This window comes from Emydura macquarii, unplaced genomic scaffold (assembly GCF_026122565.2).
Source record: "Emydura macquarii macquarii isolate MOO-44397 ecotype Brisbane River unplaced genomic scaffold, CSIRO-AGI_Emac_v2 contig_320, whole genome shotgun sequence".
Classification (NCBI taxonomy): domain Eukaryota; kingdom Metazoa; phylum Chordata; order Testudines; family Chelidae; genus Emydura; species Emydura macquarii.
The window spans coordinates 10,515,952-10,528,143 of record NW_027130457.1 but is presented as its reverse complement, the minus strand read 5'-3'; the positions used below and the strand labels follow the sequence as shown (position 1 = coordinate 10,528,143).

Sequence of the window (12,192 nt, the reverse complement as noted above, 5' to 3'; positions counted from 1 at the left end):
ATGGTACTCTGAAGCATCATTTTGTTTTTGTTTTGTTTTGACAGCTAGAGAAAAATACACTTCCCTTGCGTCAGATAGCATGATCTTGATGAGGTCAGTATACAGAAAGCTAATGCATCTGACGGCACTGGCATTCCTTGTCAATATTAATTCCTGATTCACAAACCTGTTGCAGTCAATGGTCCTCTTTCTGCTGACTTCAGTGGGCTTTGAATCACGCATTAGATGAAAATTACGTATTTTGCAAGTGGCTATTGTATGAATGCTCCTGGGAGAGGGCCCCTGCCTCCATCCCAATATCTTTGGTTCAAAGGAAAAGAAAACCATTTGAGATTATGTTCAATACAATAAGATGTTATTGTAAAATAACTCTTAGTCATGATATCTTGCTAGATTATTATGCATATAAGTAAAATCAATTAATTATTAGATATCAGCTTGGATTATCTGACTTGGGGGATTTAAGTATCATTGTGGTACACAAATCTTTCAGATGATGGTGATCAAGGACTAAGGCCCTGGACTGACAATTTGCTGTTAGCATGTGCCGACCTGGGACAGAGCTCCATTGTTCAGGTTGTTGACTGGATGGGCTAAATCTGGAGGTTCTGACTAATGAGGTAGGTACACTATTGCAGTGGTTCTCAAAAGTATTTGATCACACCCCCCCTTCTTTGTGTCTGTCCCCCAGGCCTGCCATACAAGCACATATACCAATATGTGTGGCAGTGTTGCTTCACTTGAATTAGTGTCATCTTTGTTTTTCACTTGTTTTTTTTTTTTTTTTCTGTTGCACGAATGAGCCAACGATCCAGTATAACAAGAGCAAAAGCAAAACTGTGATTGTGGTCCATGCTTACAATTAAATGTGCATACTGCTTCGTAGCTAATGGATTAATGTACAGATGGCAACAGCTTTGTATAATGCTATGCAAGCTTAACAGAAATCTCAAAATGCACGGAACCATCTGAGGCCCTGATGTGTCTGAAGGAATCAGCTTTGCTAATTATTCATTGCCGTGGGTAAAATGTGCACAGTAAGTTTTTTCCCCAAATCTTCTCCTGCCCCGTCCTCCCCCCGAATACATTCCATGCCCCCGCAGAGGGGCCTGCCCCGCCCTCCAGTTTGAGAACCTCAGCCCTATTGTAAATGCAAGCTTTCTTTCTATAGTCATATCTGAGTCACTGTCTGGCACTTTAGCCTAAATATTTGTTTCCATCATGTTCCTTCAATTAAATATTCAGTGAAGTGATATGCTAGCATTACTTGATGTCTGAACTAAGCAAAATGGTCCCACTGAATATTTTCCTTCTGTGGTAATTGTGTTCTGCAGCTGTGCCTACACTGCGAATCTAGGTGGTAGAGGCTTTGTAGTTCTGTAATTTTTTTTAAGTTTCCTTTTGTTTTTTCTTCTCTGCACTATAAAATGTAATAGTCCTCTCTTTCCTTCCCACAGAGTACAAGGACTAGCACAGCAATGAAGGCCTCCTTCTCCCAAGACCAGTAAGTATGGACTGAGTAACTGGTGAAAGGGGAGAGCCAGAGCAGTGTCTCAAATGCAAGGATAGAGATCTGCAGCAGATAGTCCCTGTACAGTCTGCCATTTACCAGTATATCTAAGACCTTTAGCTTTACTGACTCCACTTTCAGGGTAAATGATAAGGTATCTTCAAAAGACTGAGAAACACAGTTCTAAGGAGATTATTAGTCATCAGCTGAATTATGTGTTAGACATCTGCATACTCTGTGGCTCGACGCTGTTAAAGCAAAGTTTCCCCATACTTACTTGAGTTTGTTCTATAAAAAAGACTGGGGTCAAGTCCACGTGGTTTATGCTTTTTTTTTTTTAGTACCCAATGGCTCTGTACACAATTTCTCAATGATAGCTGTAGATGACTTAACCAACCCTTTTAAAGCTGGCTGCTGAGAAGCCCTGGGAACCATAAAGAGTGGTGAAATGGGCACTAATGACACGGCTTCCAAAATAGACCCCACCCACCTAGATGTGTTGTTTTCACACACATTGCTAGCATCCCTACCAATAAACCTTAGGGTGGGATGTGAAAACACCCAAAACTTGCCTTTCCATTATTTTTGAGCTTAGAGGTAAAAATGCATTGCTGTGTAACAGCTGAAACTCAGTAAAGCCTAGGGTCATATAAGTGGGGCAAACTAGAGAGCAACTTAATAAATCATAATTTCTCACTTTTGCATTTAAACACACTGCACTATGAACAGCAGTTCTCCACAATACAGTAGGATTTATTAATAGAAAATACGTCAATATGAGCTAGACTTTGTACATGTTAGCAACATGTACAGTGAAACACATTTTTTTGTCAATCTGTAATTTTATATTTCTTTCAATATATTTGACACCAGCATTTATTTTATCTTTTGGGTTTAGATACATTATTTGCCAAAATGTATTTCTGTGTTAATATAGTATTTTAAATCATAGTTCAGCCTTTAAATATTGAATCCATATTCAATTTCTTTTTTTCCCTCAAATCTGCATTGCTCATGGTAGTGCAATTTTGTTAGTATTGAGATAGGGTAACTATTCCTTCCAGACCATAAACAACATTTTAATAAAACATTGAGATTTATATAGATCTACACAGCTAATCAAGATTCTAATAAGAAGCTTGTTTAAAAAAGTCCAACATTTTACAGTACATCAAAGGCATTTATACATTTTTGGAACATTTCTCTCTCTGTGTTTTTTTGTGGTTTGTTACAAGGCTAAAGGGAGCAGCAGTAGGTGGTCATATTTCCCCCAATATTCAAAAGAGAAAGTCCTACATATCCTGTTTGGAATGGGAGATGGCACTGGATTGCCAGGGCTGGAAATAAGCCAGGAAATTCAGCACCTTCCCAAGACTCAATACAGCAAGAAAGAAAGTCACTATTCTGAGTACTTGCCATTGGAGAAGAATGGAATAAACCAGGTGGGGAAGGATGGGTTGGGGGGAGTGGAAACAGACAGAAAGAGTTTCATGTCACTTTGTGCCTTTAATCCAATATCTCTTACTTGACAAATGGTCAGCATTTGACTGAGCCTCATTGTTAAGAGAACCTGGAAGAGACAACATGGGCATTTTATGAGCTCAAAAAATTTAAATAAAGAAAACGTACAACTTTCTGCAGTATGTAGAATCAAAGGTCCCTTAGACCTATGTGCACGCCTGTAACAGGAGAAATGCATGAGTCTGATGGTCATAGTCAATCAGGGTGAACTTCAAGTTGCTAGTGATGTTTTTTTATTTTTTATTTTCTTTATACTGAAAATGTGCTTTGTTCAAAAGAGCGCTGCAAATGTCATGTATCTTTTTAACATCAACTTAATAAAGAAAATATAAATAGCCTGTGTCCAAAACTATGAATAATATTTGTATCTACCTGAATATACATGTTCCCCACCCTCCCTTTTTTTTTTTTTTTTTTTTTGCATGCAATTTTTCCTGTTTACTACAAAGAGGAGCTAAGGTTGCTTATTATACACTAGGAAGGTTTGCCAGAAAGAGTCAACTACAGTGCTAGATTACTGATAAACCATGTCTACATCACAATACTTGCCCCAGTGACCTGTACTATTTTTGCTCTGTAATACAGATAAGGATTTGAGAAAGTTTTTCCTGCCTCTGGGGTAAATTCAAGCAATGCTGAGACTATTACAATGAGTAATCACAGAAATGTTTGTGTCCTAAAACAAACTGTATGCTGAAGCTTAACTAATCTACAAATATTTCATTTGTATTAGATCTAGTTGTGAAGACTGTGCATGGCAGTGTGCTGAATGATATGAATACTATATATTGTGGATTCAAATTTTTTACTTCCAAGCTGTGGATGGAGGAAGATAAAAGTATCTCCTCCGTTCATTGCTCCACATTTTGAAACAAAAAAGAGCTCTCTTTATCCCTTCTCAATTTTATTTTTATCTGAGCTTTTAAGTGTACAGAAATGGTCAATGGTGTTTACATCTAAGGAATATTTTTGGTATGATTAAAAGAAAAATGACTATGCCAGTAACATAATGCTGGGTCCTTGTCCAGATTTAAGAACCCATCATGCTAGGCTGCTATGGTTTGATGTTCTCTTTCCCTCGGGAACAATGAGAGATTACACTGTATTTGCCTGGAGCATTTGCTAGTGGGTGGCACTACAGTGGCAATATAGACTAGGTTGAGATTCTTTTTCTTTCATGGGGAGAGTGTTGAGGGATGGAATCTCGAAGAGAATGGTATCTAAGAATGAAGGAATGGGTGAAAACCCTATAACTCCACTTGGAACTGTCCTAATATTTTGAATCAATATCAGTAGTGGGTGAGAGAAAATACATACTGGAGTTTCCACTGTAAAAAAATTAAAGCTTGAAGGAGAACAGCAGATGAAAATAACTCTTATAGCGCACACACACACACACACACAAAGAAACTATTATGCATACATGAACACACACAACCAAGAATGTGTATTTTTATGATAGGTTCTTGGAAATAGACATTCTTAGCAAATATGGATGACAGATCAATTGTAATTTATTTTCTTTTAACACTGTATCATCATAAAGAAAACTGGTATAAATGAAAAAAATCTATTTCAAATATCTACATCTAAAATTTTAGGCAGTGAAAAAGCACTTTGTTGACAAGAAGTGTGGAATGATGAATGTTAATTGTCAGAAACTGCTGAATGCCTTTTTTTTTTAGTTGCCACAAACAAATTCACATATCAGAACGAACAATACTGCTAAATATGCCTTTTGTTGTTATTTTCTTTTTGTTAAAACGCACTGGGGAAAAGAAAAAAACCCTGGAAATTCGTACATCTTTCAAAATGTTGAAATTGAAGCAATATTTAGAACCATAGATGAAGAAACACTGTGGCATTGGTGTAATATACACAATGCACTTGTTTTTTTTATCTGTAATGTACATCAAATACTTTACAACAATGCATTAACAAAAGGCAAGAAACATCTTGCTGTACAGAGGAAACCCCAAATGCAACTTGAAGCCTAGATTCACAATGAATAAGGATATTAAACAAAGTGTGAGAAGCTGTTCCCCATAAAATATGTAAACTGCTTAGTTTCTTGTGCTTAACTCTTGACCCATATCCACTGTCATATTCACCCTCCTTCCTTCCACTACATTCAGTGTACAGCACCATTGTTTTAGACTCTATAGAACAACAGTAAAGTTGTCCCACACTGTAATATATATATATATTTCTTTCTAATGACTTCCATGTTTAACTTTCATTTCTTTTAGCCTTCTAAAATAGCTTAAATTTTCCATACTGGTTATCAGGGCCTTCCTATGGAACAGGCTTTAACAAACTAAATTTGCAGGAAAAAAATGTCTTGTGGTATGCATGCACATGCACAGTTCCTGGAGCTTTTGTGTCTTGCCCAAGCCTCAAACCCAGGAATCTGGAGAGGCTGGATAGTGGCTTGTTTCATAGTTAAGTTCACTATAGGGACGAGCAGCTGAATAGAAGTCGACGTAGTTGCCAGTTGATTTTAGTCCCAGATGCATGTTGTATTCGCTTGCAGGTGGGCGATGATGCACTTGATCCTCAAAGAAGGATTCATCATAGTTTCTTGTCGAATTCTGAAACGGCTGGTATGGTTCATAATCTTTTCTACTGGGCTCCTGTGGAACTGGCTGTGTTGAAACCTAGAAAGATAACAATACCCACAGTTGTTTAGGTATGAGTAACACCGGAAAACAAACTAGCACAACAGGTGCACATACAACAGTCCCAGCTCACTTCAATTTATCAGTCTGGAATAAGAATGCTGCCAGTGCTTTATACTCACATTTATTACTGCTTCTGACAGATGCTGGTTTGCTTAAAAAGAGGTAGTTAAACAGCAAAGTCTGTAAGATTTAGGACTAGGCCATGTGAACTAGTGGTGGGTTTGAGCCATAATCCTGGAAATTTGGATCCAAACAATGTAGCTCGCAGCAACCTCTAGTATAAAGCCTGAAGTGTTCAATTATTCCCCATATCTTACTCAGATTCTTATTCTGTTTCCATATAATTGGACAGCAACATGGTGGGTCTCAAACATCTAATAAAGGTTTCCAAGGCATTTTAAAAAAAGACACCGAATTATATAACATTTTCTTTGAGAAACCCTTGGCCCATTCATTTTTTAAAGACAGCAATAAGATGAGTCAGACCAGAATTTCCAAATCTGGTTGCCTAAAGGTTAGTATTAAGGCACCTAAATAAAATGGATTTTCACAGATGCTGACACTCAGCAGTTCCCACTGAGTTTAATGGGATTTGTTGGTGCTCTGCATTCTTACAAATTGCTTTACTTAAATGCTTAAATATGGATTGAGGACCCTAACTTGAGGCACCCACATGTGAAAGTCTTGGACGTAGTGCCTTGAAATGTATCCCTTTCCTACCTTTAAATTGAGCTATTCCTTAATCTCCTTATTCCTTAACCTTTAAATATTACGTCACTCCTGCAGTGCTGTTATTGTCCTTTGGTTGCCTTGGATCTTGCATATCTATAATGGGACAGAATACTCTTCCTAATCAATCACATAAATGAATTCAAATGATATTAATGATTTGGATTTGCACAGACTAGTCTGAAAGTTTTGTCAGGGGAAATTTTGAACTACAAGATGAATTTTATAAACTTGTGCTAAGTATCTTCAAGACTGGATGTTTTTCTAAAAGATATGCTCTAATTCAAGCACAACCACTAGACTCGAAACAGGAATTTATTCAGGGAAGTTCTACAGCCTGTCTCAGGTCAGATCAGATGATCTCAATAGTCCCTTCTGGCCTCATAGTCTATGAATCTGAACCCCATTCTTTTTGCGATGCTTTCCACCACTGCATCCCCTTTAAACATCTGTCCTTTTCCAAATGCTAGAGATCACAGTCACTTTCTTATGAGGAGTGTGTGTAGCTTAAGCTTCTGCTAGTGCCATTTCCAGACCTGCCAGCACCTTCCTTTCCTCTAAGGAATCCCTTGACTGGCTCCAGTAAACCAGGAAAAGAGAGAAGGGAAAAATCCTGCATTAATCTAGATCCCCTGCAGTGCTGAGCCTGATCCTAGGTTCTGAATATTTTTGGAAATTGTAAACACCATTTAAAAAACCAAGAACCTTTAAATCTTACTGAATGTCATCACATCCAGTGGGAGATGTTCTGGCATGTTTTTAACATGCTGTATCTATATTAGAGCCTAATTTATGATCTCCTTGTACGGATGTCCTGGGGGAGGAGGAAGAAGATGCAATAATACTTTCCTTAGTGAAGCTAGACAGAAGGCAGCTGTAATTTGGTGACTTGTGCTCTGGGAGAGCTGGAAGGGAAACCAGCTAGTGCTGACTGCAGTGCTCCCAGCCCCAATGTTGGGGCGGCAATGTGGCCATGGCCTCACCAGCCAATGGCTGTACATCAGTCCTGACAGAAGTGCAGGTTATATCCACAGAAGTAGTGTAGTAACTGCCTCTTCAACCACACTCTCTCGCTTGTTCTTCCACTGCCCAGGCATAATGCCTCTGGAGACCCTTGCTCAGATGATACACTCCTAGACTCCTAGACTATAAGGTCAGAAGGGACCATTATGATCATCTAGTCTGACCTCCTGCACAACGCAGGCCACAGAACGTCAGCCACCCACTCCTGTAATAGACCTCTAACCTACGACTGTGTTATTGAAGTCCTCAAATCATGGTTTAAAGACTTCAAGTTACAGAGAATCCACCAGCAAGTGAGCCAGGCCCCCATGCTGCAGAGGAAGGCGAAAAACCTGCAGGGCCTCTGCCAATCTGCCCTGGGGAAAATTCCTTCCCAACCCCATATAGGGTGATCAGCTAAATCCTGAGCATGTGGGCAAGACTCACCAGCCAGACACCCAGAAAGAATTCTCTGTAGTAACTCAGAACCAACTTCATTTAATATCCCATCACAGGTCATTGGGGATATTTACCACTAGTCATCACTCTAGCTGGCTGCGGTAGGACTGTACCTTCAGTGAGAAGACCACTACATGCCACCTTGTGTGAGATGACATCAAATGTTGCTGCATGGAAAGAACTGCAAGGCTACTGTATAAGCATGGTGACCAACACCATGTTCCTAGATGTCTCAGTATTTTAAAGTAGTGAAGAAGTACAGTTGCTTTGGATCAATGAGTGCCAGTGTTCACTCATCAACTACCACTGAAGCTAATGTGAGATGAGGATGCTCAGCAAATTATAGGTGTTCAGCACCTTACAAGATTGGGCTCAGTATTAGCACAACAGCAATGGTTTCAATACTCCTAGATTCCAGGAAGTGGTTAGTAACTCTCTGTATGACCTTTAACAAATTGTTTCAGCCCAAATGTTCAAACCTGGATGCCTTGAACTAGAGAATGCTTTGGAATGCCTTGGAATACAGATCAGCTATCCCTGATCCCATGGAATACAATTGTATCTAATGTTAAAAAGCAACTACAGACCTGAGACTATGGCTTTTTCACCAAAAGACACTTTTTTTTTTTTTTTTTAAAATATACTGGTCTTCACATAGACTAATTGTAAAGGGCATCATAAATGCTGACTGCTACTGGAAATGAAATTCCCTGGGTGCTACAATAGTGTTTATATTTTGGGAGTGCCCTGGATGAAGAATTTCTAGTATGAAAAGCAATCTAATATTGGATACTAAGTTAGAGCCCTCCCCCTTATATTTTGTTCTTGGATATATTCCTGATGCCTGAAGGTTATCTGGCAACAAGGCAGTGTGGTTCCAATTTGCAGCTTTGATTGCTAGAAAATGAATCCTGCAAAAATGGAAAAGCTGATTCCCACCAAACACTGATACCTGGCTCAAAGATATGGCTGATCAGGCAGCTAACAAACGACTGGCATTATGCAGAAGGAGAATGCCCAAAAAATACGATGCAATTTGTGCTGACTTTTTGGACATCTATGATTAATGTAGATCCTGAAGAGAAAGATGTCACTTCCTCTCCCCTCCTTTTCTCCTAACCCTCTTTATTTACTTTGTGTATTATGATGAAACTGGTAGTTTGGTATATTTGTTGGATTTTGAAAAATGAATAAAATATTATAAATACAAAAAAAAAAAGCTCCTTGGCTACCTAAAGTTAGGCACTGAAACAGAAGTGTCCTAGTTTTCTGCACGAGTTGTGTGTTTTCTGTACCTCTGACAGTAGGTCTATTTAGATGCCTAAATATTAGGGCTGGTCAAAAAACATTAATCAAAACCATGTTTTGACAGAAAATTGGGTTTCAAATTAAACAATTTTTTCTGCAAAAAGTGCTACTTTCCACAGAGAATTTATACTTCTCATCAAGATACCAAATACCTAGGGCCTGAAAAGTTTTAGGCTTTCAAACTACCATTCCCATAAGGAACAAGAGGGGGGCAATATTTGGTTCTCAGCCAAAATTTCTTGCAGAAAAGACCCCATTTTCTGACAAGTTCTACTAAATATAGATTTATGTGCCTGGCAAGTTTGCACCAAGTTCAAAATCTTTTTTGCCTTAAACTCGCTGTATCTCATTTCCCATTCTGAAAAGTGGATATAACACTTACGTACTTAATGGGGATGTTGTAAATATTAATTAATGCTTGAGCACTTTAAAATCTGTGAATGAAAGGTGCTATTTAAGTGCAAAATAGTATTATATATCATAAAATAACAAAACAACAGTTCCACAATAAACTGAAAGCACTCCATTGATAGAGGCTCAGAAAATGCCCTTTTGTATCCCTGCCAACTCCAAAGACATCAATATTACATCAGTTCATTTTTTTTTGACTAAGGTATATTAGCTTGCCAATTATAGCACCAGTTAAATACACAGAATATTCCACTTTTTCATGAGCTGTTAAATGCACACTGTGATTTTAATGGCCAGAATATTCAAAAGGATTTCTAATTATGATGTGGGTCTATGCTTATATATGTGTACCATAACCCCTACTGAATGAAAAGCCAGACTTTGGCATGTATGTGTACCCAGACATGCACAAATTCCCTATTTAAAAAAAACCCCCAACATTGTGAGAATTGATGCTTGTGAAAAATGTCCGGCTGACAAAGATAAAGACTAGCAGCCTCTACTAACACAGGTATAGATAGCATAAACAGCTCACACGAAGAATGAAAGGGCCGATCAGTTGCTAGGCCCATTCAGTGTGTGGCTTCTCTGCTGAAACTTTTAAGCAGGGGAGCCAGTCAGTGTCAGTGATAGTGATGTTTTTTGTGATGCAGATACTTGACCTTTTGGAACTGGATGCACATCACCAAATTCACTGAAGATAAGACATCAGAAAACTGTGAAGTTCCCTCTAATGGATGAGCTAATGGAATTCCTTAATCAACCAATTAGGCAGAATCCTGTGTTTTTGTGTCTATGCCACATGACAAAGTTAGTGTCTGTCTGTACTTTACGCTGTTATAAATTGTTACACAGTTTGGAACCATGGGTCCAAATTCTCTGCTGGTGCAGAAGAGCACAACTGTTCTGAAGCCAATGGAGTTGCTATCACTTCCAAAAGCATAGAATTTAGCCCTCACAGTCTGTACAGCTCTATTATTTTAATTTTTTTGATTATTCTAACAGGCAAAACATTGAATATAGTTACACTTTTTAAATAGAGACTAGTGTGTTACTGTACTCAGATACCTGGTTGTGTTTGATATCTTCAGCAGGTGCACCATAAGAATTCCTGTACAAAGTTGAGATTCCAGCATTTTGAGCTAAAGACAGAAGCAAAGGAGAAAAGTGTTACCAGACATGTCTCTCTGAAGAATTCTTCCACCAACACTTTATTTTTGCAGTGATTTTGCTGTTATTACTCTACATATATTAACATAGGACCATAAAACAGTCATACTGGATCAGATCAATGGTCCATCTAGCCTAGTATCCTGTCTTCCAACAGTGGCCAATGCCAGGTGCTTCAGAGAGAATGAACAGAACAGGTAATCATCAACTGATTCATCCTCTGTCACCCATTCCCAGCTTCTGGCAAACAGAGGCTAAGGACACGTTAGAGCATGGTTTTGCATACCTGACCCTAATAGCCATTGATGGGTCCATCCTCCATTAACTTATATAGCTCTTTTTTGAACCTGGTTATAGTCTTGGCCTTCACAACATCTTCTGGCAAAGTCCACAGGTTGACTGTGCGTTGTGTGAAGAAGTACTTCCTTTTGTTTGTTTTCAAACTGCTGCCTATTAATTCTTGTGTTATGAGGAGTAAATAACACTTCTTTATTTAATATCTCCACATCAGTCATGATTTTATAGACCTCTATCATACCTACCTTTAGTCATCTAAGCAGAAAAGTCCCAGTCTTATTAATCTCTCCTCATATGGAAGCTGTTCCATATACCTAATCATTTCTGTTGCCCTTTTCTGTACCTTTTCCATTTCCAAAATATCTTTTTTGAGATGGGGTAACCATGTCTGCATGCAGTATTCAATATGTGGATTTATATGTAGGCAATATGATATTTTCTATCTTATCTATCTCTTTCCTAATGATTCCCAACATTCTGTTAGCTTTTTTGACTGCTTCTGCACATTGAATGGATTTTGTCAAAGAACTATCCACAAAGACTCCAAGATCTTGAGTGGTAACAGCTAATTTAATCCCTATCATTTTATGTGTAGTGTGAATTATGTTTTCCAATGTGCACTACTTGGTGTTTATCAACATCAAATTTCATCTGCCATTTTGTTGCCCAGTCACTCAGTTTTATGATATACCTTTATAACTCTTCACAGTCTGCTCTGGATTTAACTATCTTTAGTAGTTTTGTATCATCTGCAAATTTTGCCACCTCATGGTTTATTCCTTTTTCCAGATCATTTATGAATGTGTTGAACTATACTTTTGCTTAAGAACCTTTGGTGAGGGACGTTGTCAAAGGCTTTCTGAAAATCTAAGTACACTATATCCACTGGATTACTCTTGTTCACATGCTTGTTGACCCCCTCAAATAATTCTAGTAGATTGGTGAGACATGATTTCCCTGTACAGGCTGACTCTTCCCCAACAAATGGTGTTCATCTATGTGTCTGATAATTCTGTTCTTTACTATAGTTTCAACCAATTTGCCTGGAACTGAAGTTAGGCTTACCAGCCTGTAATTACCCAGATTGCCTCTGGAGCCTTTTTA

The 12,192-nt window shown here is 38.3% G+C and overlaps 1 protein-coding gene and 1 long non-coding RNA gene across 5 annotated transcripts in view; one reads left to right on the top strand and one right to left on the bottom strand.

Annotated features, from left to right (window-relative positions):
• The first annotated feature begins 491 nt into the window (after positions 1 to 491).
• Positions 492 to 2,846, top strand: LOC137167769 (uncharacterized). 2 transcript variants are annotated; one of them, XR_010924190.1, is made up of 3 exons: positions 492 to 620; positions 1,458 to 1,504; positions 2,746 to 2,846. It is a non-coding gene; the product is annotated as an uncharacterized lncRNA (long non-coding RNA). The 2 variants fall into 2 exon arrangements; XR_010924189.1 differs by lacking the exon at positions 492 to 620 and adding an exon at positions 798 to 1,037.
• The window catches only part of CTNND2 (catenin delta 2), a 1,025,780-nt gene continuing 1,016,156 nt past the window's right edge, over positions 2,569 to 12,192 (bottom strand). For all 3 annotated transcript variants that reach the window (XM_067570033.1, XM_067570040.1, XM_067570046.1), the window contains 2 exons: positions 10,690 to 10,763; positions 2,569 to 5,688 (listed from right to left, as the gene is read on the bottom strand). In XM_067570033.1, coding sequence (XP_067426134.1) covers positions 5,428 to 5,688; positions 10,690 to 10,763 — 335 coding nt within the window. In that variant the 3' untranslated portion in view covers positions 2,569 to 5,427. The remainder of the gene's footprint in view (positions 5,689 to 10,689; positions 10,764 to 12,192) is intronic.